General features: G+C 40.2%; 3 protein-coding genes across 9 annotated transcripts in view; 2 read left to right on the forward strand and 1 right to left on the reverse strand.

Annotated features, from left to right (window-relative positions):
* ALDH1L2 (aldehyde dehydrogenase 1 family member L2) overlaps nucleotides 1–2,339 on the forward strand; it is a 29,864-nt gene extending 27,525 nt beyond the window's left edge. For both annotated transcript variants that reach the window (XM_416314.8, XM_015287780.4), the window contains one exon: nucleotides 26–2,339. In XM_416314.8, coding sequence (XP_416314.3) covers nucleotides 26–81 — 56 coding nt within the window. In that variant the 3' untranslated portion in view covers nucleotides 82–2,339. The remainder of the gene's footprint in view (nucleotides 1–25) is intronic.
* On the reverse strand, nucleotides 1,857–6,325 carry C12orf45 (C12orf45 homolog). 4 transcript variants are annotated; one of them, XM_046944022.1, is made up of 4 exons: nucleotides 6,075–6,325; nucleotides 4,931–5,017; nucleotides 4,259–4,395; nucleotides 1,857–2,511 (listed from the first exon to the last, which is right to left on the reverse strand). In XM_046944022.1, exons 1-4 carry the CDS (start codon nucleotides 6,115–6,117, stop codon nucleotides 2,329–2,331), a joined length of 450 nt encoding a protein of 149 aa, XP_046799978.1. In that variant the 5' UTR covers nucleotides 6,118–6,325; the 3' UTR covers nucleotides 1,857–2,328. The 4 variants fall into 4 exon arrangements, with proteins under 4 accessions (XP_046799978.1, XP_046799965.1, XP_046799976.1 ...); XM_046944009.1 differs by having other exon boundaries at nucleotides 5,759–6,325; XM_046944020.1 differs by having other exon boundaries at nucleotides 4,221–4,395; nucleotides 5,759–6,325.
* A 58-nt stretch (nucleotides 6,326–6,383) lies between these two features.
* The window catches only part of SLC41A2 (solute carrier family 41 member 2), a 49,261-nt gene continuing 29,378 nt past the window's right edge, over nucleotides 6,384–26,266 (forward strand). Inside the window, exons 1-5 of one of the 3 annotated variants that reach the window (XM_046942916.1) lie at nucleotides 6,384–6,494; nucleotides 6,668–6,969; nucleotides 15,914–16,657; nucleotides 19,611–19,718; nucleotides 25,456–25,527. In XM_046942916.1, the coding sequence (XP_046798872.1) occupies nucleotides 16,103–16,657; nucleotides 19,611–19,718; nucleotides 25,456–25,527 (735 nt within the window). In that variant the 5' untranslated portion in view covers nucleotides 6,384–6,494; nucleotides 6,668–6,969; nucleotides 15,914–16,102. Of the gene's footprint in view, nucleotides 6,495–6,667; nucleotides 6,970–15,026; nucleotides 15,115–15,913; nucleotides 16,658–19,610; nucleotides 19,719–25,455; nucleotides 25,528–26,266 lie in introns of all 3 variants that reach the window. The other 2 variants (NM_001031483.2, XM_015286032.4) reach the window with 2 other exon arrangements.

Below are 26,266 nucleotides of genomic sequence, written 5' to 3' on the forward strand. Positions count from 1 at the left end.
ACTGGTTAATATTGTGCTTGTACAGGTGAAGAAGCTCTTCATGAATATCTTAGAACAAAGGCTGTCACTGTGGAATATTAACAGCCTCACTTGGAAAGTAAACTTCTGGCAGTTTTAATCTTAAAGGCTCCATGAAGCACTTAATACCACGCCTGGGATACGCCATCTGCAGTGCTCCAACTAAAGAACAAATACACTCATTCCACAGATAATTTCTTTAAATCAGGTCCAAATTTTAGTCTCACTGAAAGACAAAAGCATTTGGCAATTAGCGTGACACGACATAAATGATCCAGCAACAGTAGCAGTGGTTACCACGAGCCAAAAAAAAAGAAAAACGTAGCTTGGCTTATTTTTAAAAAATACAACTGAATAGAAAGTTCTCACTTGCCTACTTCTTACTTGTGTGACCATATTTACACGAACATTTGAAACTTAGGTTTCTTCTAAAATTGAACTAAAACATGCACGAGGTCATTTTTGCTATAAACTGGTTCAAATTTTACAGTAGCAACTTTACATTCTGCTCTGGTGATTCGTCAGCAGTACAGAAAACCTTTGTGCCATAAGAAAGAAGTACATCAATGCAAGGAAGTGCACTTACTATGATCTTTGTATAGCACATACAGAGTTCAACATCCGTATTAACTATGCATACCAAGCTAAAGTTACTGAAAATATTTTCTATCTTTTTGTTGAAATGGAAGGTGTGATCAGCCTGCAAGCTGAAAAGGGGCTACATTAAAAGATTAAAATCACTTTGTGCAGACGGACTGTTATCGCTGTTTCATAGGGCATGACTATTACTTTGTATTTCCTATTTCTTTCTTTTTTAAATCTATGGAAAAACCTCTTGTAAAATGATTAAGACTTTGGCTTTCAAACTTTCTTCAGTTTAAAGTTTTCCATGCAGGTCAAGACCTTACCCAACAAACAGACTGTACTTAAGGCTGTTTGCTCTTCCTACGCTGTACCTCCACCTAAAGTTTAATCTGATCTCTGGGCTGCCATTAGAAACAGCAGTCCCACCTCCTGATTCCCATTCTTCCTCTTTCTTCTGTGACTTAATCAGCTGATTCCAATAAATTGTACCCCTCTTCCATTTTTAAGAAGCTATACTGCGAGAAAAAAAAAGAATCCATGTAATTTCTCATCACAAACACTACTGAAACAGGTCTTAAAAAGAAAAGTTTAGAATATTGGATTGGAAACAAGTTGTGTACATAGCTGCAGGTTTCAGTTCATTATTTTTTAATATTTGAACAAGTATAATACAGAAAATATTAATGATGTAGCAAATAGGAAGTAGTACTTTAAGAAACAACCTGCGATACGCAGGAGCATCACAGATACTTTTGAAACATGAAACAATCTCAGCAGCCCAAATCATTGTATTTCATCAATCTGAGGTAAGTACAAATGAGACATACTTTCACTGATTATGGTTTCACAATTGTTTCAAGCTAGCCTGAGGAGAGGCCAACTGAAAACTGGCTTTTTGATTCGTCTGGTAGTGACAGTTAACAAAACAGAAAGAGCAGAAATGTGGTAGATAAAGCAGGAGATGAGAAGTGTGGCTTAGTGCAACTGTAACATCACAGAGGTGGACTTGACCCAAGTACCACAGGTATTTACACAAACACTGCAGATAGGAGATAGCTCAGAGAACAGCAGCAACCTATCTGTAACTCAGTGCAAGCCAAGAAGCATAAGTAATCCTTTGTTGAACTCTTTCAAGTCATGGCTTATTAAAGTGTTATCCTTACCCATGCTACCTCATCTTGAAACAGCCTCAGCTGCTGCTTTGGTATTCAGCAGTTACTATCATGAGTGCAACATACACACAACTTCTCATGTACTTTAAGGTAACATTTAATATTGAAGACATTGTACATTAACACTTTACAGGACATAATAAAAAACAGTTTTTTCGTTGTCATTTCTTTCCTGCCCTCGAAGCAAAACTTCATTCTAAGCACACTACAAAAATCTTTCTTCAACAAATGAAGAGAAGAATTTACTTAACTAGCACTGCAGTACGCCTTTCTGCTCAATAGTCTCAACTTGTAGCTGCTTTTAGTCCAACTTCACAAGGAAGCTTGGAATTTCCCTGTTGTTTGACGAATAAGACATTACTTAATTCTTCAGAGGTGTGGCTCACTTCAGAGTCGAGTGGATCCTGAGAACTCCACCACGTAAACGATAGCATTTCATGGGATCCTGGGGAATCTCACAATGTGAAACAAGGCCGTTTAAGGGTGAAGTCTTCAAAGTAAGAAAATGTGGTTTGCTTTTTTTTTTTTTTTTTTTAATATAATAAAAATGGGTTCACTCATTCACTTTGCTGTCCAAAATTTCTATTTTGCCCTTTTCTCCCTTTGGTTTAGGAAACTTAATGTTGTCTATTGTCACTTCACCAGTTATACAGTCATCTTCAGATTCGGAGTCGTCTTCTGAAGTTAGATTCTCTTCATCTGTATCAGAATCACTCAGTTCAACTACAGCCACGTTCTGGAAGAAAAGATCTCAGTTAACACATGATATGTTTCTGTACTGCTTCCATCATTTGAGTAAAACATAAAGCAAACAAAGCAATCAACTTTACTACCACATGAAAAGCACAGTTAGACCTTTGGGTTCTAACACCATTAAGGCAAATATCATAAACAGATTGCCAAATATTTAAATCCTAACTATATCATCCAAAGCAAATACAAGGGCATTTTTATATCCTAATAAAAGAAAGAAATGAAATAGATTCACTTGGATTTTGTATATTAAGTAACGAGCAGGAGGCATCCAGTAACAAACTTCAACCACTTAAGAGTATAAAGAGGTCATACTATACGTATATACATTCATAAATGTATGCACTTATGTAATTCATATAATCTCATATTATTCATGCCACTACAACTACTGCAAGGTAGTCTAAATCACCAGGATATTTTCTGAATCAAAAGTGATCAGATACTTTCAGAAGTAGAGCTATAATTTTTGAGGGCTGTTTTTCTCTCTGAAAATGTCTGTCTTAAACTGCTGATCCTAACCTCAAAACCCTCCTGCACACTGCAAGGCAAAATGCACGAATACATATTAATACAAAATCCTTATAATATAAAATGCACAAAATACAGGAATACACTTACATTATGCAAATAAATGTATTCCATGATCTGCAAATAACACGATGCTATTATCTCCTGGCTTGTTTATTATAAAGCCAAGACTTGTCAGACGCTGCCACATGAAAAATCCTTTGAAAATCCAATGCGTTCCACATCAGCACATTACAACAAACAATTTTTAGGATACGTTTTGTTTTCTGACAACGTATTGCACGTTGGCTGAGTACAGTCTACAAGAAGGGGGAATGGTTTTAAACTAAGATGGGGAGCTTTAGGTTAGATATTAGGAGGAAGTTTTTCACACAGAGGGTGGTGACGCACTGGAACAGGTTGCCCAAGGAGGCTGTGGATGCCCCATCCCTGGAGGCATTCAAGGCCAGGCTGGATGTGGCTCTGGGCAGCCTGGTCTGGTGGTTGGCGACCCTGCACATAGCAGGGGGGTTGAAACTCGATGATCATTGTGGTCCTTTTCAACCCAGGCCATTCTATGATTCTATGATCCAATCAATATCCTGGCAGTTGCTCTGAGAGCTCGCAGACCAAACTATCTGGCTGCCCCATTTCTGCCTTATTCCTCGTGGGTCTGCAGACCAGAGGACACTTGTCTGAAACACGCATATATCACATCGCTTTCATACTGAAATTTTCTTACATGAGCACATGGTCTTATTTCAGCTAAAAGCAGAATGAAAATAGTGATGCGAATATAAATATTAGCTGTAAAGGATCATAACACAAACAACATTTCTCAACCCAAAGCCTATTACTATATTAAAACCGCCTCTTATTCCTTACTAGGAACAATGTCCAGTTTTGAAATCAAATCACCTACATTTAAAATACAATTTGCCACTTACTTTCAGTTCAGAGTTTACAATTCAAAAGATAAAATAGCTTATTCTGATATACTTGATCTACTTCATTCCTAACCAATATATTCTGCAAGTATGAAAACCAAGCAGTAAATTTCAACCCCAAAAGGTTTTAACTGCTTCTGTTATGAATTTGCAGATCACAGAATAAAACGGTAAAGATTCCAGCTTATTTATCAAACTAGCTCAGTATAAGATCAGAGGGTTATTTTAAACATACCGAAGTGGAGTTCGCAGAACCAAAAACATAGTATTTACCATTTCTATCACTTTCTCTGTGGCACTGCTGAGATTTTCGATATCAAACTGATGAGCTGGTGCTGTTACCATTTTTCTTCTTAGCTCATCATTTGCATGCGCCATCTGCGGTAAAAAGCTCTGTACTCTGTCCAAAACTGAAACAGAAATAATTACCACCCGTATATATATAGACATACACACAGCCACGTTTATTTGTCGTTCCATACCTCAGAAATCGGAGTGCCTAAACAGATTGGATTTCAATTGCAATTCCCAATTGTCAGCCACGGTAGCAAATATTTTACACTGAGAAATTACATCTGAGAGATACGTGAAGCTCAACAAAAAGCAGCAAGGCTCATTATACTGGAAACAGAAGTCTGAGGCTGAAGAGCTGCGGTCTATTTTCAGGAAGAGAAAAATCCTCGAAGATAACACAATTTCTGAAGGATATCAGTCTTTCATTACACGTAGAAATATACTGAAGAGAATGTTAGATATCTACATGGAGATTTGTCTAAGAACCCAATACAGATAGAAATGGAATGAGTTGTCCCCTTTACCAAAGCAAGGCAATATTTGATGATTCACAGAAGTGAAAACACGTTAAAACTGTTCAACTGTTAAATGTTCACTTATGTTAAATAAACTACTTAGTTGTTGCCACTGTTCCAGTAACATTATACCTACCATTACTCCTTGGCATCCTAACTGTCTGTAAAGTCGTAGCCTTCTTGCTGCTAGGCTTTGGACTAATCAGTAATGTTTCTTCCAGCCCTAGAAACAAGCAGGTATTTACACGTTTACCTACGGCAACCACAGATTCTACATCATAACTGTGAGGCTTTCCTCTTGCTGCTCCTTCTCCACCCTTCTATGCCAAACCGAAACAGATGAGGATTCATTTAACTAGCAATGCCTCCAGAAATTCCAGGCTTTTCTCCCAAATGCACTGCATTACATTACTTGCAAATCCAAATGGAACGTGCAAGAGTTGCAATCCAAAATGTGATCGTGTCTCTTTATCGGGCTTTTGTAAGTCTCTTCTTACCAGAGAAAAACACCCCTTGCTTCACAGTCACACCTTATTCACGCCACTGCTTTTTGGCACTACGTATACTTGTGAGCCAGTGTTTTCAAGGATGAAGCACATTAACTGTATTACACATTTTGCGTGTGGCCCCAAAACGATTCCTCTTCGCTCAGTGTCGCCCAGGCAACCCAAAAGGCCGGACAGACCAAAGCACCGTAGGGAAATGCCGCATGAAGCAGAGCACCGGTGGCCAGGCAGCCCCCTCAGGCTGCACCACAAGCCGGCTCCCCGATCGCGGCCGAGGCCGGTGGCGGCCTTCCAGCAGCTCTCGCTCCCGGGGGAGCCCCGCACACCGATCCCGCCGCCCTTCGGCCCCCTCACCTCCGCGGCGCCCCGCGGCCAGCAGCTCCCGCGAGGCGGCCGGCCCCGCCGCCTGCCCGACCCCCGCCATGCGCCTCGCCGGCCGGAAGTGGAGCGGGACGCACCGTCGCCTTGCTCCGCCCGCCGCGCCGCAGCGCCCCCTGTAGGGCGGGAGGACCGCTTCCTCCGCGAGGTCCGGCGGGCGCCGACTGCCGGCGGCCGTGGGGCGGCGGGAGGGATTCCTTTGCTTCCCCTCACCTCCGCGGTGCAACACGTCTCATCTCCAGTAATGATGCGCCCCAGCAAACTGTCCCCTTCGGCCTCATACTGGTTCAGTAGGTCCTGGCAAACACACACGCGGTGTTCTTTCTGTTCCCGCGTGAGCATTCGTGGGACCCACCTGGCGACAGTCCCACATCGCCACCACCATTCCCAACGCACCGGAGCTGACGCTCAGCTCCTCACACAGCTCCCTGGCCGTCATTTGCCGATTCACGCAGATGAGTGCTGGAGGACCCAGGGAGCGCCCCCGCCTCTTTGTTCCCCCCGTGCGGGGAGCGGCCGCCCCCTCGCCCTCCCCTCAGCGCCTCTCAGCGGTGCGGGGCGACGGCTGCCGCTCTGCTCTTCCCCGCCCGCCGCCGGGTCGAGGCGGCCGGTGGCGGTGGCGGTGGCGGCGGCGGCTGCGGCGCATCACGGCCACATCATCGCGGGGGCCGCCCGCCCTCCCTCCGGCCGCTTCCGCGCCTGCTCAGTGGCGGCGGCGCTCACCTAGCCCGGAGCTGTCACCGCCGCCGGGTGGCCCCTCCCGCCCGCCGCGATGGAGCGGGACCGCGGGCCGCCGCCGGCCTCGCCCTCGCCCAGGTGAGAGGGCGGCGGGGGGCGCCGTGAGGGGAGGGCGGGCGTGGGCGGCGGGCGAGCTGCCGCCTCGGGCCGAGGGAGGCGGGGGGCCGGGAAACTTTCCTCGCCGGCGGCGGAGAGGCGCGCCCGGCCCGCTGCCATCCCCGGCGGCTCCGGGCGGGCTCCTGCCTTCCCAGAGCCCTGGCGGTCTGCGTGCGCCTCGGTGGGTCCGCGTTTGTGCTCCCGTCTTTACCCCCGTGGGATACGCCAGAATGTGCCGCCGCGAAAGCGTGAAACCTTTACCCGACTGAGTTCGAGCAGCAGCTGTGACCGCTTTCTTTAATTCCGGTAAAATACTGCCGTGCCCTCACCCTGTGCTGTCCAGGATGCAGTCGTCGGAATCCTTCGTTTCCATTTGATCCCAGGTTACGGAGCACGGAACGTCAGCCAGGCTCTGAGAAGCACCGCGTATAAAATTATGTTATTGTTTAGTCTTACTGTAAGTAATAAAATGTGAAAAATACGGGGAGATACATCTATCTATACTATCTCTCTCTTGTATTTAGAGCCCCACCAGCTGTTAGTAGGCGTCCTAACAGTTGTGGGTTGGGCTCGGTGGTCTCCAGACATCTCTTCCAACCTGTACAATCCTGTGTGATTCTGTATGTGACCCTAAGTGAGATCCTCCCTTTGCCAGTAATGCTGAAGGTAAAAGATGGGACTAGATGGGCTGACCTGTTTTGCCACTGTTCACCGCATATATTGCCTTAGTGAAGTTCTGAGCCTGGAGCCATAATGCTACAGTGTGACGGGTAGACGTTTCAGAAAGAAAAAATGGTGTGTGTCGTTTTCTTTTCAAATACTTTGGGATATTATCCTCTAAAAACAATGTGAGGTCTGTATTCATGTGCCCAAATTAATAAGCAGTTCTTTCTCCCCCCTCCCCTTAGAAACCTCTAATCGAGATCCCAAACAGAACAGTTAGGACCCATCCTGTTAAGTACCCGTTGGTTACATAATCTAGAGGAGCGTGTTACCTTTTCTATTTCAGACTTTTCCCACTTGCTTTTGATGGCCTGGGTGTGATTTGGCAGGTAGTTTTTGTGCTGGCATTCCATTTGGGTGATGTAGCAACGTGACCACGTTTCACAGCCTGCTGCTTCATTTCTGGCTCTATTTTGGTCTTTTTTTTTTTTTTTTTTTAATTGAGTTGCTTTAGAAGGTCATAGGCAAACCAAGTCTTTTTTCTGACAGCTGCTTTTCCCTTCCTTGGGGCCAAAATCGAAAGCTGACATGTTCAGGAAGTGAAATGCAGCAGTCTAAGACTTGTCTGAAAATTGAGCCTGAGGCTGGCTGCTCTTTCGGTGTCTTAGTTAAATTCACAAAGGCATTTGGAGGTTGTTTCATCTATTTCTTTTCCTCACACTAGTTTCTCTTTTGTTTCTTTTGCTGTTGAAATAACCTACAGCTGCCACCAAATAAATGCTATGTTAAAAAGTACACTGCATAATATTTAAAAATGTTATGTACTGCCGATAATGCTGCCATGCATGTGACATTTATTGTTTTTCAGCATGTTTTCCATGTTTCTGTACCAAGTATTTAATATCCGGTATAAATGATCATAGCACGGCACACTATCTTCGGTTCTGGATTCTACAAAATGGTTAATGATAAAACAGCCTGTTTGATTACTCTGCATGTTCAGGTGATCTGATGTAGCTTTCACTTTCTACTGAAATGTTCACTAGGATACAGCGGTGTCAATGACAGTCATGCTGTCATAAGGATCTCAGCTTGATACTGGGAACTCGCACGTACACAGGACACAGCAGCAGAGAAGAGGTTGTGCAGAACACTCTCTCATCTGCATAAATCTTATTCAAAATTTACAAAATTCCCCTTCTAAACTTCAGAATCTGAGAATTCTTGAGATTGGAAGGCATCTCTGGACATTGCCTTGTCACCCAGCCCTGCTCAATGTGGGCTCAACTACAGCAGGTTGCTTTGGGCAACATCCATTTGGGTTCTGTGTATCAATAAGGATGGAGACTCCATAACCTTTCTTTGGACCCCAAAAGAAAAAAGTTTTTTCTTATGGACAATAGAATTTCCTGTGTTTAAATTTGTGCTTGCTACCCTCACCAGAGCTTTGTACGTGTGGATGAGATCCCTCTGCACATTTTTCTTGGGGATGAATGGTTCTAGCTCTCTCAATCTGTCCTCCTGAATCAGAATTTTCAGACCTCATAATCTTCATGGCCTTTTGTTGGGCTGTCTTCACTTTGTCCATGTCTCAAGTGTACTAGGGAACCAAAACTGGACAGAGCACTCTTGACATGTCCCACCACCGCTGAGCAGAAGGGAAGGATTCTCTCCTTCCACCTGTTGGCCTGCTCTGCCTGCAGGATTCAGCTTGGTATGCTGTTCTAGCATGGGCATATGACTGGCTGATGGTCAGCATGTCCTCCCCAAGGCCTTCTCCACACAGCTGCTTTCAAGCTGATGGCTGCCCAACGTGTCCAGTGCATGAGTTGTTTCTTCTCATGGGCAGGACTTAAAATATTCTGCTACCAAACTACATGAGATTGCTATTGGGCCATTCCTCTAGCCTGTCAGGTCCCTCTGGGTGGTAGCACAGCCATGCCGTATGACCTACTTCATTATATCCATCTTTAGGCATGGCAATGACCATTGCATTGTAATTATCCTTGTGATTCTAGTTCTAAGCTGAACAGATGAAAACGGCCTGTAAAGGGAAAAAATCATGCTAGATGTTCAATAGCTGTGAAAGCTGGCTTAGAAGGCTGTTTGAAACACAAGGTCAGCATTTCCTCCATGATCATTAAGTATGATGATTTAAATACAATATTCGGAACAACAGGATCTTTCCTTATTTAATAAATGCCATTTACAAGCGTGTCCAAAATTATTAAACTCTAACCTCATTTAAATTAATAGCAAAATTCCTGTTGCTGTACACACCATTAGGTTTCTGTCTGTTCTGAAGAAGAGTATGTTACAAACCAGTAAGAAAATGAGCAAAGCTAGAGTCTGAAATTTTCTCTACAAGTAATTATTAATTGGAATGACCAATTCCACTGTGTGGAAAACAGTAGAAATAGTAAAAACAGCATATGCAGGCTGCAATCCAAAGAAAGGCTCTTTGTAAGGTAGCACTGTTTGTTATGGTAACATATTAAAGCTCAATATTTCATTAATGTTTCATATGACTTACCTGGAATATCCCTTTCCAAGGCTTGTTCATATTCTGAGAGGTGTTTCTCAGACATGTTTAACCAGCGGTGTTTTGTTGTAGATCACCTGGCAGTGCAGGATAGAGAGTATTATTGCTTTAAAAGATTACCTGTAAAAACTGTTAGCAGCTTCGAGGAAAAGAGGATTTTGACGATGGTGTGATTAGATATGGATCCTGCAAAAGCTCGGTATTACTTAGCTAGGTGTTATCTTTTGGTTTTGTTTGCCAAACTCAGAAAGAAATCAGAAAATTAATTTCCCCAACCTTAGACTTCAATAAATATTTGTTTTAGCCCGTCATAATGCTGACTCTATTCATGTTCTCTTGTTTGCTGTTCTTCCTTCTTCTGCTTTCTTTGACTGTACTTAGAAAAGCGTGGCTATTGTTTTCATGCTTTAAATTAATCCTCAGCAGTCTAATTGCTGTACAATCAAACTTCTAGCCATGATGTCCAGTCCCTTAATCCTTCCAATGGTGGATATTCTTTAAATATACATGGGGAAGTGTGGAAGAAGCACCTCCTACCCGTGCTCTTGAGAGCTGAATCAAGTCTGTGACTGGAACAATGTTTAGAAGATGAAATGCGTTCCTGCTGCTCCTTCCCGAACAATTACATTTTCCTTTCCTTTATCTTCCTCAGATGAAACAAGAGCAATCAAGTCAGTCAAAAGTGAAGTATGGAATAATGTGATACTGGTCCACTGTTCAGCTTCATGGCTGATGCGTGTGAGATTTTACTGAAGCAGTTACCCATTTCCACAAGTCAGCATCTGCTTATGGTCCCGCCTGTTTTCCACACCATCTGCTTCTGCTGTTCATTTTCTGCGTCATACATTCAATCTCTGTTGGTATTTTTTAAATTGGTGTCTTCCCAGGCCATTCTATCATTCTATGATTCTATGAATTCTGTATGGGGAAAATTGCTTTGTTGTATGTTGAACTGCTAACTGTTTCACTTTCCAGGAGTATGACCTCAGCAGATAGTAAGGTGTGGTTGTATTTCCATTTGTATACATTTGCAAGACTGAGAAAGAGAGGTAAATAATACACAGTAATTGATGTGTGAATGAAGGAAAAGAGGAAACTGTTAAATGAAGCTACTTAGGAAACAGTGAAGAGTTGAAAATGTTTATGTCTGGGCATAGCTCATTATTTTGCTCGTAGAGAGAAAGACAAGGTCTTCGTTCATTTCACATATAACATACCAGGTATGATAAATTTGAGGCAATTTTATGGCTTCTCAAAGAATCTTTATCTCTTTGTTTCTGGTTGTTTTTTTCTCATACTCCTCCTTTCTCTGTAACCTAATTATGTTGCAGGAAACCAGACTCACTTATCTCCTCCTGTTTTGGGCTGGTTTTTGATATTTCTGCCTCCTTTATTTCACATGAGTTATTCTAGTAGTGCTTGCTTCTTTACTTGGCTATATCTTTTCTAGACAACACAATAAAATTGCAATTGTTCATGTCAGTGATAAAGCTTCACAGGGATTTCTGATCCTCAAGATCATATTGTTCCATTGATGGTTTGCTGCTTTCTGTAGCTGCAAGCAAAAAGTAAAACTACAGCAATATTAACATTCAGAACTCAGAATGAAATTATTGCATCAGATGACATTTGGAAGAGCAGGTTTTTAGAAATGAATAGTTGAATTCAGAGGGCTGTACAGTTATCCTCTAAAGATGTAATTACTTTTCACTGTAGGTTTATGTACTGTAGTATATTTTTCAGTTTATCTTCTCAAGTTCTTCTTTTCCAGCATTTACCATTAGCTCACATTTTGTCATTCCAGGCAGTGTGGTAGGAAAAATATAAATGACTGTCATCTAAACCGCTTCAGTACTTTTCTGTTGCAAGTATTGGCTACCAGACTCTGTCCGTGTTTGTAGCTTTTACAGTTGACTGAGTCATTTTTCTGTCTCTTTTTCACACTTGTAGATGCCATCTCTATTTGTTAACACTTCATTGTAGTAAATGAAACCACTGTATCCCCAAGGAGTTTACTTCTTAAAAAAACAGAAGGTATAAACTTACAAGGAGAAAGACCCATGTGGTATAAAGATATGGATAATTAACCCAAATACTTTCAGCCGGAGTTCCTGAGCAATGAATAATTTCCATGAATCACCAGTCTAGCACTCCAGTGATGTGCGTGGAGGACACTGGAGAAACCACAACGACAGCTAAACTCTGTCTTCTTAAAGCTATTGGGAAAATTGCTCAGTGTATTTCCCTGGGTGTGAAACAGAGTCCTTCGTTTGTGAACACTCCTCAAAAGCAAGCAAACAAACAAACAAAAAATCACCACCCCCTAAAAGACCTCTAATGAGACTGCTGTGGTGTAAGCATCTTTTATCACAAACACTTCACATCTTAGTTTCGTACACCAGTCTTGAATTATTTAATGATCTTTCTCTAATCCAGATGCTTCTTGTGATCAACTGAAACTCACCTGTCGGAAGTGATGTGGATTTTCCCTTTGCACGTATCATAGCTACTGTACCACTTTCCATCCTCATAAATCAGTTGGCCACCTTCAGCATCCAAGACCATAGCCTTCCTGCAATCTTAATTTTCCGCAGTTTCCATGAAATGCTCTTCTCCTGTACTCCTCTTAATCCTCCTACAATAAAGCTATGTGTTATTGTCGCAGAAGTTGGTAATAGTTAGGTTGCTGGTTTAATGATACACCTGCTTGTATTTTTTTATGCACCATATCTTTTCTTTTACTCAGCTAAAACCTTCTTTGTGCCGGGCAGAAACAAAATTGCTCCCTGTGGTTGCCTTACTGTAGCACATAACCCAGCACCATTTTGGCCTGTGGTTAGAGCTCCTCTGGGAGAGAACAGAGGTTGTTTTGTTACTTGTAATGATGTGTGTGGAAACTGGAATTGAGGCCTAGGAGTTTTTATATACTTATAATAAAAGGTTCAACATAGTGCAATTTACTACCGGGTAGCAAAAAGTTATTTCAGGAATTTTGGTTTCTTTGTTGGTCATGTGGAGAAAAGTATTTTTCTCTTACAAAACTTGACTTCTTTCTAAATCAAGCAATAAACTCCTTTGTTGCTTTTAAAATATTCTTTTCTTGGTCAGAGCTGCCTTGGGTAAAGCAGTTGGTAGGGGGAAAGTCTTTGTCATGAGTATGAGTCTTCACTGAGGAAAGCAAACCAAGTGGTTGTATAAGCAGCAGGTCTGAAGTTGACTTGCTGTGGCCGTATGTGGGTGAATTATCCTTATGTCTGAAGATGCCTTACAGCAAGGGCACAAAGGTAAATCTCCGGTAAGGCTGATAGCTTTGACCTCTCTACTCTCTGTGAAATTTAATAGGATTGAAAAATATTAGATTATTTAAAAACATTGAAATGGAGGGAGCGAAAGTATAGGAATCATAACATACGTGTGAATGTAGGAGCCCCGTCTTCATAGGGAAGGAGATGAAAAGTCCTCCAAGCTTAAACTATTTTTGTTACCTGCAGTCTGTAAAAATTGAAGTTTTTCCAGCTTTGCATGTTGGAGGGCTTACAAGGCTGACATCCTGGTGGGGGTCTGTTACAGACTGCCTAACCAGGATGAAGAGATGGACGAGGTGTTCTACAAGCAGCTGGCAGAAGTTGTGCAGTCACCAGCCTTGTGCTCATGGGGGACTTCAACTTCCCTGATATATACTGGAAATATAGTGCAGAAGAAGCAGTCTAGGAGGTTTCTGGAGTCTTCAGGAGGACAACTTCCTGATGAGTGAAAGAGTGAAAGAGCCTGCCGGGGGAGGTGCCCTGCTAGACCTGCTGTTCACAAACAGAGAAGGGCTGGTGGGAGGTGTGGAGGTCAGGAGCTGCCTTGGGCAGAGTGACTGCAAAATGGCAGAGTTCTCTCTTCTTAGTGAAGTCAGGAGGGGGGGTCAGCAAAAATGCTACCTTGGACTTCTGGACAGTGGGCTTGGATCTATTCAGGACACTGGTAGGGAGGGTCCCTAGGGATTCAGTCCTGAAGGGTAAAGGGGTCCAGGAAGGTTGGACATGCTACAGACTTGGGGCAGAGTGGCTGGAAGACTGTGGAAGAAATGGACCTGAGAGTGTTGGTTGACACTTGACTGAACATGAGCCAGCATTGCCCAGGTGGCCAAGAAGACATCCTGGCTTGTATCAGAAATAGGGTAGCCAGAAGGAGCAGGGAGGTAATTGTCCCCTTGTACTCAGCTCTGGTGGGGCCATGCCTTGAGTGCAAAGGAGACCTTATCACTCTGTATGACAACCTGAAAGGAGGTTGTGGTGAGATGGGAGTTGCACCAGGGGAGGCTCACGTTGGTTAATAGGAACAATTTCTTCTCCAGAAGGGTGATCAGGCACTAGAACAAGATGCCCAGGGAGGTGGTGGAGCCAGCGTCCCTGGTGGGGAGATATTGGTGGTAGATGGACAGTTGGACGAGATGATCTTGGAGCTCTTTTTCAGCCTTAGTGATTCTGTGATTCTATATATATAGTGTATTGAGCTTGTGGAATTGTGTCATTCAGCATCATCTTGGTGTAGTCTGCCCAACTTTTGTTTCTTTGGTTATGCCAATGATTTGCTTGTATTCGTGTCATCCAGTAATAAAAACAGATCAACAAAACTTCAAGTCGAACAATGTTGTACTTTCAGTAAATTACTGAACACATGAAAGCTAAAGAAGAGGAAGGTAAAGTGGCTACTAATGGAGGAAATGTCAAATGACATGAGACTACCAATATATCATTGTTTAATGTTCTACCATAACAGCAGTTGGAAAGTAGAAATAATTGCAGTCATGTTAAACATAAAATGTATATTGTATTTGTGTGACTTGCAGAAAGCAAAACAAAGTGACTGTGTCTGCTGTTAATACTGATCAAATAACTATAGTTTATTGGTTACTTGACATCAGAATGTTATATCTTTCAGGAAATATTTACAACCTGTACCTCATGCAAAAATTGAATGACAGGCAGATTTTTAATATCTTATTTATCCTAACTCCTTTTTCCCCCCTAATTTTAACTAAGTGTAATATGCCATATTTATGAATATAGTACTGTGGTATGTTTTTAAAGTAGACTAATATAAACTATTTCAGTGTAATTGGTCTGAATTTAATTTCTGTCTTCTTTCCTTGATATTGTAGTGTATTATTTAAAAAGTGCAGCTTTATTACATATGTAGTATTTAATATTTAATATTATATTTAACATTTGTATGTTTGCTTCTGAGAAAGTTCAGTAAGATTTTAAATTAGCATGCTTTCAAACTGTGCATGCCTGTATTGGTTTGTCATCTTTTTACAGGGTTAGGAGGCAGGGACTATCAGCACATAAAGACGGAACCGCCCAAAATATCACTTCAGGCTTACCACATCAGACAGTGTTTTGAAAGGTGTTTTTTCCCAGTTTTTTCTCTCTTTCTTTCCTTTCCCTTCCTTTCCTTTCCCTTCCTTTCCTTTCCCTTCCCTTCGCTTCCCTTCCCTTCGCTTCCCTTCCCTTCGCTTCCCTTCGCTTCCCTTCCCTTCCCTTCCCTTCCCTTCCCTTCCCTTCCCTTCCCTTCCCTTCCCTTCCCTTCCCTTCCCTTCCCTTCCCTTCCCTTCCCTTCCCTTCCCTTCCCTTCCCTTCCCTTCCCTTCCCTTCCCTTCCCTTCCCTTCCCTTCCCTTCCCTTCCCTTCCCTTCCCTTCCCTTCCCTTCCCTTCTCTTTTTTTTTTCTGTGCTCCATGCCATTAACAGAGTGTGAGGAACAATAGCAGCTGCAGCGTATCATGTGGGGTTCTGTTTTACCACTCCCACGCATTTTCCATGAAGTTTTGTCTGTGGACCTGCTGCTATCAAGGTTGCTTGAAGTCTAGGGCTACACAGCACTTGCCTAATGGTTTTGACTTCTTGGACTTTAAGAAGGCAAAAGCTGAATCCTCACCAATTCATTTGCAGTCCACCTTGCTTTCTCTTTCTGCCACTGGACAGTACAGTGGTTTGTGAAGCTTCCTCACCCACTAATACTCCCCTTTTCTCCTTGTAATTTCTTTTCCACTTAGGCAGTGGGAGGCTGGGGGAGGTTGGCTAATCCATGGATACTCGTTTTGAAAAAGTACTGGGAGACATTAACATTTAAACTATTATCCTGTGTCTTCTGTAGAGAGTTAAAATATTTTAAACATTTAATATATACTTTTGTGGTTTTTTTTAGATCCAGACTTGTGTGTGGAATTGTTAAGATGTGAGATCCACGAAAAAAACTTTTTGCATTGAAGAAAGCGTCATTTAATTTTATATGTTTTAGAATTATCAAGTGTGGCACTTGATAACTCATCTACAAGATTTCTTCACTGACATCTGAAGAACAAAGTGCTTTTCCAACCTGTACTTCTGTAGCACTATGACTAACTGTAAAGGCAGATCTACCATCACCAAAACAAACAGCAAAGTTCATGACAGAGAAGGTTTTGTAAACTGGACCATAAGTCTTAGTACAGTTCAGTCTGATAAATTTTTGAATCTGCTTTTGAGTATGGTTCCTGTTGTTTACCAAATAAACCAGGATGAAAGACACAAAAAAGTGAATGGTGTTTGGCAAGATGGATTACAACCAGCAGGACATAATTATAATGTTAAATCTGACCAGCACGTGGAGTATCATCATTTCTCGGAACAAACTTTTCATGGTAGTAATGGACACAGCCCTTCTAGCTGTAGCCCCAAATATGATGATTTTTCCGGTTATAATTACTGTGACGGAATGGACGCTTCAGAAACAGATGCAATGTTGCAGGAAGACAACATTTCTAGTGACAGTAATGAAGATATTATTGTGGAAGGAATTAGAAAGCAACCCAAGGAATCTAGTAGTATTATGGCACTGCAGATACTCGTACCATTTTTGCTAGCAGGATTTGGAACTGTTACAGCTGGCATGGTTTTGGATATTGTACAGGTTGGTATTTGCTTTGGGAACTATATTTTTAACAGTTAATCTGTGAGTTTTATAATTTAACACGTTGTAGATGCTTACAGTAATGAGAAGTAATAAAGTGTGTATATGATTCTGCTATTACAAACTGCTTTTCCCCCCAGATTGTCTTAAACACCTCAAATATTTTGTTTGAAGTTACTTAAGGCTTGGTAAGTATTATCACAGCCACAGTGAACTGGTGGAAAAAAGTTGTTACTTCTGCTTTAACTGAAGATAGAAATATAAAAATGAGTATGAATCAGTTCAGAATTCTGGTCAGTAATAAATGTTCCTCTTGTGCTTCAGGTCTCTGCAATTTCTGACATAATGTATATAGATTTGATCCAAGATAATGTGTATCATATGTGAAAGCATGCCTAAAGTTCATACGCTATATGAAATTCTTTTGCAGTGAATTAGAGCTTTTTTAGATATCCAGGTGTGACTTTTTAATGTAGTGTTAAGTATACTGAACACTTGGAATTACAAACATTATTGGTGTGAACAAGGCTGCAGAGTCACTTCTACCTTGAAATATAGTTGTGGTAGGTCCATAGAAGCAGACTTAATCTTAATTCATAGTAGCAGATTTAATTGATGATAGTTATTCAGGGTTAAGATAAAATACAGCTTTCTTTGAATTTTAAGAGTTACATAAATAACCTTTTTAAAACCTGTTTTGGGGTGTTGTATCACTAAGATCCCACTGATAGGGAACTTCTGTAGGACTGGTTTTGTAGCTTAACGCAGCTGTAGCATTTCAGTGAAGTTAAAAGCAGAAGTTGCCTACCAAATATTTCTTTGTGCAGTGACGTTTGAAGAAAATTCTTGAGAAAGTAACAGCTAAGGAAGGTTTATTAGATTGCCTTACTTTCTTGGTTTCTCTTTGCTTTTTGGAGGCTATATTTACTTTTATTTCCTACCTACTTTTATTTTTTCCCTGAAGTTGAAATCTGTTGTAAGCAAAAATCTAATGGATTCTGTCTTCCTTTATGGGTAGATTCAGAAAAAAATTATTCAAACAGATTAAATATCCATGCTATTCAAACTGAAAAGGCAGTAGGGAAATTCATCTGCTTCTGTTTTGTTTTGTTTCATTTTGTCTTGGGGTTTTCTTTAGCTATACTTAGAGTTAAAAAAGTTCTCTTGAAGGAGGAGTAAGAGGTGGTCATTGTTTTCACTTTTTGTTAGCCCTGAAATGGCAGTTGAACTAAATGATGTATGAAGGTCCCTTCCAACAGGAATTACTCTGCTCTATTCTACTTTTTGTTACTCAAAAACTTGAGAGAGAAAATAAAGCTTGGTCTTGAATCAGTTGCAGTGGAAAGAAACTTCATGCGTCAAGAAAAAGGAAAATTATAATTGACAAGCAAACTTTACTGCTTCCTTACGCTGTTTTGCATCAGTCTTGTGCTTTGTTTGTGCCAATCTTATTCTTTTTATGGATGTTTTGTTCATACATTGTTAATATGTTATTTATGTCACAATGCAGCTTAATGATCAGCCAAAAGAGGCAGTTGTGCCTACCACCACTATTGGCTTCCAACCCAGTGTTTCCCAATGCCTTTCTTCTCTGAAAGGGACAGAAGTGTTCTTTGTTGTTGTTGGGGTTTTTTTTTTTAAGCTGTTCTTTGATCTGGATTGAGATAATACTTTCTTTTTTTCTTTTTCCTTCTGTACTACTTCCAATCTTTATTGGTTTCTCAGTCCAGCACTGTGCATGAGAGAGAGAGGGCACAAAGTCAAGAATAATTGGCCAATGTTACCTTTTTCCATCCTAAACTAAGCATGAAACCATAATGTCAGTAAAGCAGGGAAGCACAAAAGAATATGTTGTGAAAACAAAAATTTAAGGAAGACGAAGAATTCGAAGCCCTTTTTCCTAAAAGCCATCTCATAGCTACTCTTTTTCAGTAGTAAATACGTAGGTAACTTCATACATAGGAAATTCTTCAATCTTGTTTACATTTGAAAATTGAATCCTTTTTTTAATTAAAATCATATTTTAAATTGCTGCAAATCCCTGAATACAAAGACAGTTTATTAAGATGATATATTAAAGTTTTGTTAGTTTAGTTGAAGTTTATGTGATTACAAATTACATGGGTTGACAGGCATATAAAGTAGCACAGCATTTTGATGCTGAGAAGTCAGCACACAAAAAATATTGGAGAGTTTGTCTTGGTTTGCTTTATAAAGTCTGGGTTTTGGAAATCTGTATTCTCCTAAATTTCTCACAAGTACAAGAATGGCAACTTATTCCTAGTTGTTTTTTCAGATGAGGTTTCTAGACAGCTGCAAGAGGTGAGATGAAAATATTGCTGTAAATTAAGAGCAGTCATAGCACCTGGTACTATTTTGAAATTATTAAAAACCTTGAAATTAATGACATCTCTTTGTAACTAATTCTTTTTTTTGTAAGCCGAAGTCGTAGCATCCTGCTAGTATAAAATAAATGTTATTATTTTTTTTTTCTGATGATGACTTTGATGTAGTAGGATTAGTGCAACTTAAGTGGCCAAAATTAACATGCACAATGCAAACAGAAATTACATGCATCAAACAGATTAAGTACCTAAACTCTTCTCGGAGAGAGTAAAATAAATACTGATAAAACAGGAAGAGTAATTTTATAATGACCTATAATTAATCTCTATTTTAAATATGCAGAGAAAGTGCAGTAGTGGAGACATTAATTTAGGAGATTTTATATCTCTTGCTTTGGTATTCTGGTCTTTGAAGTAGTGGTATGCAGGCGCAATTCTATATTAACTAGATGGATAACAACTCTTGCCTTAAAGTCTTTTGGGTCTGATCTTAAAAGACCGATTTTATTAGAGACTTATGAGTTACAGATTTTTTGGCACTACTTTTAAGATGATCTAAAGGGCATTCTTCAATTGAATTTTTTTTTCTCACTGTATCCTTTAAATAGCACTGGGATGTATTCAAGAATGTTACTGAAGTTTTTATTTTGGTTCCTGCTCTTCTTGGTCTCAAAGGAAATTTGGAAATGACCTTGGCATCCAGGCTGTCAACTGCAGTAAGTAACTTTCTCTTCTGATAGGTGTTGTAAATTCCTGAAAACAAATCTTTGGAACGCTAGTGCTTTATGTTTATGGCTTAATCTGGCTTTTGCAGGAGGTGTTTAATCTGTTATTAAATTGACAGTGTTAAAAAGGCGAGCCTCTTCCAGTCACCACACATCAAATTTTTACTTCTTTGGTTTCTTCTAAGCCATCATTCAGAACAGTATATTAGATTGTTGAGATTTACATGTGTATTCTGTAGGGTTGTCTAATGTCTCTGACCTTGGTGGGGTTTCAATATGCTAACATTCACATTTTGCATATTTTGAACATGTTTTTCCATAGACCTCTTAACACCAAAATGAAGCTACTCCAGATTTGTTGATCCAACTAGAAGGTTTGGTTTTATTAACCTTCTAGCTAAATAATTTTATGCTTTTTTTTTTCTTCATCTTTCTTTTTTGTTGTTAGCATTGCAACATACCTATTTCTTTTTTTCATATACTTCTTTTATATGTGTCATAGTTCTTTTCTACATCTCAAGAGATGTTCTGTAACTTCATTTTTTTTAGCCTAAACAAGCCAGACTGCCTTAGCATATGTATTTTTCTGCGTGTGGGAGTAGCTATTGTGAACAGTGTTCTAATTACGTGGCTAAACTATTTCTAGTGCCTGAATTGTGTATTTCTGTAAGACACCACCTTTGCAGTATTTCTCCTTTGTAAGATAAGCTTTCCATTTTCCATCAAGGCCACCTTCTCTCTGCCTGTTCCTGCTTGCATGAATCTTTGTAGAAAATGCTTTGTCAAAGGTGTTTATAACTCCAGATGAGACCTCAATATAGCACTGTATAATAACACTTCCATATTTCTCTGTACAATTGCTCTTGAAACTTTCTTGTTTATATCTACTTATTCTACTAGTAATGTCAAGCTGGGACCTCATAGATACTTTGCAATCATTTACTGTGTCCTAGTGTTTCTTCTTTTGTGTTATTTCCAGTTGTCACTCCCATCTTCTGGCAGAAACATTGTTAGTCTATAAGTGCATGACCTTGCACTTGTACTGTTGAATGTCACCACTTTTTATGTAATCCTCAAGGTCATCCAGTTTCTGTATAATATTAAAATGCTTTGCATTGACAGGGCCTCCCACCATTCTGTAATTAATAAATTTCATTATCACATTATATTGAATTATTGCCCAAATGCACACTGTGATGGACATAACTGTAGCAATCCAGTGAGGGTTTCCTTGTGTTATGCCTATTCTAGAAACTGATGAATTTTGCCCCACACACCTTCTTTTATAGATAAGAATTGATGTTTTGCTGTAGTCTTTGCTATTCAGTCTTGTTTTCTCTTTGATTTTTAGTGCTTACTTTTCAGTGTATTCTTACCATTTCTTAAAAATAATTTGTTTCAGCCTTACTGCCTTTACTGTCACGCATTAATACGTTTATCTTCTATCTTAGTCCTTTTGTGTTGCCCTTTTGCTAAATTTGCTCCTGACTGCTATACCTCATGGCCTCAGAATTGAAAATGTTTGTATTGCACAGTGAAAAATGTATCCAGAAAAGTCCATTATCTGCCGGTGACTTACAGAAAACTTACAAAGAAGTTCAGAGTCAAGTCCACGATTTCTGGTTCAGTTAATGGGATCTTTAATTCTTTGTCTCAGTTACAACCCATGACCTTTGTCAGATCATGATTCCAACACCTATTCTCCTGGCCATTCAGTGCAAGATTTTCCCATCATCATCATCAGTGCCATTTGTGATCTACATAGGTCTCATTGGACATTTGGAAAAAGGTCGCAGAGACCCTTTTTCTGTACTGGGAAATCCAACCCGAGTTCATATCATGTATCAACTGTTACTCAACTGACAGGAGTTGATTCTCCTCACACAGAGAAAATTGACACTGGTGTTTCTACAATACTGGTTGCATTCTCAGTGGCTAACTAAAATGGACATTATAGGGTTTATTCCCCTTTCCCTAATCCCAAATGGAATGGAAATTTTATCCCATAATCTATGTGATAATATAACCTGCAGGTGTCTTAAGTATGATTTTTTCAGAGCCAGTTTTGCCATTTGAGGCCTGAACCCCCTAGGAACAGCCCATATGAAGGAGTTTGAGGAGTTTGAGGAGTATTGCCAGTGTTTGAGGAGTATTGCCAGTGTCACTTAGCACTGCCATTAAGTCTCACCAAAACGTAAGTCAGTTGACGCTTCAGTTGGTCTTATTCAAGCATACCATGAAAGGCTTCCTCTTACATCAGTACAAAATTTTTCCATGTCTATCTTGACCAAGCCAGGTTAGCCAGCTCTGTTCACAGCCTGCCCACATAAAGGTTGGTTAACTGACCGAGAAGAGGCTGGAAAAGCATACATTTCTTCAGACAATGCAATGTCGCATGTGAGAGCTCTGATTTCCTTGGCATTGACTAATGACACGATCACTGAACCACATAGAACCAGATAGGAGTTTAAACTCATGGACAGTTGCATTGGTTGCTCTGCCTTCCCCAGTTTTTGAGAACAGGTGCAATATTGTACTGTATCATTCCTTCTGAAAAGTTTAATCAGACAGCTTGCTGCTGGATCTGCAATTTACATGCCACTTCTCTGAGATTATTCTGACTTTTGCACTTTTCACATTGATTTAATTGACCCCGACTCTCTTCAGCCATCCCATCTTTGCTCCTGTTATCCTCATCCTAAGTGAAAACAGAAGGATATATATCAATACAGGGCATATCTAAGCAGCTGTTTGCAGGCAGTTGTATAATCAATCTTCTCTCCTAAATTTGCTGAAGCCAGCTCCCCACCAGGTACACCCTAAACACAAAACTGTGTGCCTGTGAATAACTTTCCTTTGCAGATAAAATTCCTAGCATGACAACACTGATCTCCAGTGTTGGAGATAGTTCTTGCTCAGCTTGCTTATAATTGCATATGAATTTGTATATGTGTCTATGCTTTTGGGGTTGTAAACTAATTATTTTCTCTTATCAGTAGTACCACTGGTTTCAGGTTTTACCTGATCACCTACTTTAATCTTCTTGCTCAGATTCCTGCTTTAGCTGTTTGCTACTGATCATTCCAGTTTGGAATTGGTCATTTCACTGTCTCAAGACTGTGGTTTCAATCAACTTCAGGGCATAGCTTGTACTTGTCTTTGGTGTTAGTGTGGATGTAAACAGTTTTCTCTTACTCCTTGCAAAGCATATGAGGTCTACTTAGGTCAACTGCCCCTTCAAGCATGATATTTACATGATATGTTTTGTGTCTTCAGCATTGTTTTGGCTTTTTTTGAGTCATTCTGATCTTCTCTGTTCAAACTGTTGCCTTTTCTCCTTATTACTTCTGCCTTTTTAAGAGAAAGTAAAGAAAAAAAAACACCAAAACCCTTTATGCAGATTCTCATTTTGATTGTGTGTTATCAGGCTAGCAATGTGGCTTTATAAGCCTTTTGTTTGGATTTGTGTATTCCACAGTATCACAATAAACCTTACCTCACTTAATAGAAATCTGCAGCTGAAAGGAGTCCTCCTACTTTCCTTCTTCTTTTCAAATCAGAAGAGTATTTATGCCACCATGGGTGGATGAGATCATTTTGTAGAAAAAAAAAAACCAAAACTTTTTACTTCACAAAAAAGAGTGTTTTCCATCAATCTCTGCTTGACATGCAAGTTGGTGTGAATTCACTCATGGAAATGGTGGATCTGGTTGAAGAACGACAAGGTAAATGTGTAGCCAACGGTAGGGAAAAAAAGAGCTACACTTTCTGGTAGCAGCTCACTTTTGGATTGGATTAGTTTTTTGCAAGATTGCTGTTTTAATGAGGTTTTTGGATACTTTTAAAATGCTTCCTCAAAGAACAAACAAACAAAAGAAGCTCTCCATTGCCTGTCATTTAATTCATTTACTGTATATATTTAAAAATAATACAAAGGTGATTCATAGAATCGTAGAATCATTGAATGGCTTGGGTTGGAAGGGACCTGAAGGATCATCAAGCTCCAACCCCCCTGCCATAGGCAGGGCCATCAACCTTCATATCTAATACTAGACCAGGCTGCCCAGGGCCCCATCCAACCTGGCCTTGAACACCTCCAGGGATGGGGCATCCACAACCTCTCTGGGCAGCCTGTGCCAGCACCTTGCCATTCTCTCTGTGATTTCCCCTTGATACCCAACCTAAATCTTCCCTCCCTCAACTTAAAACCATTTTCCTTTGTCCTGCCATTATCTACCCTTGTAAAGAATCATAGAATGGCCTGGGTTGAAAAGGACCATAATGATCATCTAGTTTCAACCCCCCTGATGTGTGCAGGGTCACCAACCACTAGACCAGGCTGCCCAGAGCCGCATCCAGCCTGGGATGGGAGAGTTGACTCCCCTCCTGTTTGTAGGCTCCCTTTAGGTACTGGAAGGCCGCGATGAGGTCACTCCGCAGCCTTCTCTTCTCCAGGCTGAACAAGCCCAAAACCAAGCCCTCAGTCTGTCTTCGTAATGGAGGTGCTCCAGCCCTCTGATCATCTTTGTGGCCCTCCTCTGGACCCTCTCCAACAGCTCCCTGTCTTTCTTATAATGGGGGCCCAGACCTGGACACAGTACTCCTGATGGGTCCTCACAAGGGCAGCAAAAAAGAGGGACCATCACCTCCCTGCGGAGCTTTGACTCTATTTTGTACACCATAAAATAATGGCAGTGCAGATTGAGATAATGTCTTATTTCATTTCCCCTTTTTTAAACTGATGTTTTTTTAATACTTTCTTCCGCACAACTTATTAATATCACAAATGGAACGACATGGAAAAGAAGTAAAACCAATCAGAAATTATCAGAAGAGGAAAAAAATATGCATTAAGACCTATAGAGAAATACAAAGTACTTTAAAGATTAGGATCCTGAGGACAAGACCACTGCAGCTTATGCTAAGAATATTAAAAACTTAGTTCAAGAAGGAGGTCATTTTAAATATTGTCATAGTGCAGTGGTATATGCTATCTTCAGAGTTTGTCCTTTAATTCCAAAAAGAAATGCATGTATGAAATACTGCAGTAAAAGTATATGCATACTTTTTTGTTTGTTGGAATAAATAATTTACTGTCTTTCCAGCAATTGTGTTTCAATTGGACCTGTATCATTAAAGCATCGTAAGTCTCTCGCTGTGCTGTATAAATGAAAACTTAGAATACTAAAGGCAATGAGATGTGGTTTATCATCTTCTCTAATCACTTCCAATGTCTCTATACAAGTAGTTCTATTGCGGTCAATTAACACACTTCACACTTCCACGAGAGTGTTTGTGCTCATACACTGTATTCCTGTGCAGTTTTTGATTGGCTTGTGGAATTTAAAGGCCACAGAAACAAGCTTAGCCTATGGTGACTGAACACTGAGAACTTTCCCTTTCAGCCACTGATCTAATCACTAGCAGTGTCTGGACATTCCTGGAACACAAGGCAGCTAGTGTACCTTGCACAATAAGCTAATGTTAAATAAGTTAGCATGTAAAGCTGCACTGAGTGTAGCTACTTTTGGATAGATGGTTTAAATGCAATTTTAAATCAACAGGAATGTTTAACTTGAAAAAGCACAGCACATTTTTAACTTACTTTCAGAATGTCTATTTTTGCAGTGAGAGTTGGATTATTTGTGGGTTTCTGCCTTGTTGGTGAATTTTCAAAGTAATGTAATTTTAAACCCAAATGTCTGAAATTCTCTTATGATTTTGACAGGTAAACATTGGAAAAATGGATTCTCCCATTGAGAAATGGAACTTAATAATTGGCAATTTGGCCTTAAAACAGGTAAATGTGATTGATTTTTGATTAACTTTTGTAAGTGAATGAAGTTATTTAAAAAGCTCATCGCAAATGTGGATAGGAAGGAGACAGACAATATTAACAGGAAACAAATTCTCCTATATTGTCTCACACTTAACGTGCAGTGCTTTTGTGACTGATCTTTTTAGTGCTGCGTAGTTCTCTGAAGCAACAGAAGCTTGTATTTATCACAAGAAAAGGTAAGGTATTCTTTGGGCCTGCAGCAAGAGTACTTCCTTTTAATTTTTTTGAAAGAACATTTCTGAGGAATTTGACCTCCCAGATATTTTCAGTACTTTATTTTCTTTGGATTCGATGTTTAAAGAAGTATGTGATGGAGCTTTTGGGTAATAAGCAATATTTTAAATAGTTTGTTCATTTGAGGAAAGGAGTGTTTGTTCTCCAAAGCGACTATTTCTTAAGAACTATTTCGTGTTCTGTGTTATAAAGCAACATACTGAAGAATAAGTGAAAAGTTTATGCTGTGACCTCATTGTTTTAAGTGGCTTAGGAAATCTCTTGAAGCATTTCATCTTTTGCTCCTTGTAATTCCTCAGCTCTTTTCCCTAATCTGACTTCTGTTATTCTTCAGTCTGTGAATTGTGGTTAAAGCCTTTCCTGTTAGCATGAGATTTTTCTTCTTGATCAACTAGTGTTACCATTGTCTCCACAAAGTACATAAGCGGAGTGTGCTCCCTTTACAGCTTGCAAATAAATGTGGAGG

This window comes from Gallus gallus, chromosome 1 (genome assembly GCF_016699485.2).
Source record: "Gallus gallus isolate bGalGal1 chromosome 1, bGalGal1.mat.broiler.GRCg7b, whole genome shotgun sequence".
NCBI lineage: Eukaryota > Metazoa > Chordata > Aves > Galliformes > Phasianidae > Gallus > Gallus gallus.

What these genes read in the sequence shown, in the direction of transcription:
- C12orf45 (XM_046944009.1), bottom strand. Translation starts at nt 6,020, where the DNA reads ATGCTCACGCGGGAACAGAAAGAACACCGCGTGTGTGTTTGCCAGGAC. An exon ending in TAGGATGCCAAGGAGTAATG is followed by an intron (nt 4,396 to 4,930) that starts GTAGGTATAATG and finishes TTTCTGTTTCAG; the next exon opens with TTTTGGACAGAGTACAGAGC. An exon ending in CAGAGAAAGTGATAGAAATG is followed by an intron (nt 2,512 to 4,258) that starts GTAAATACTATG and finishes CTTTTCTTCCAG; the next exon opens with AACGTGGCTGTAGTTGAACT.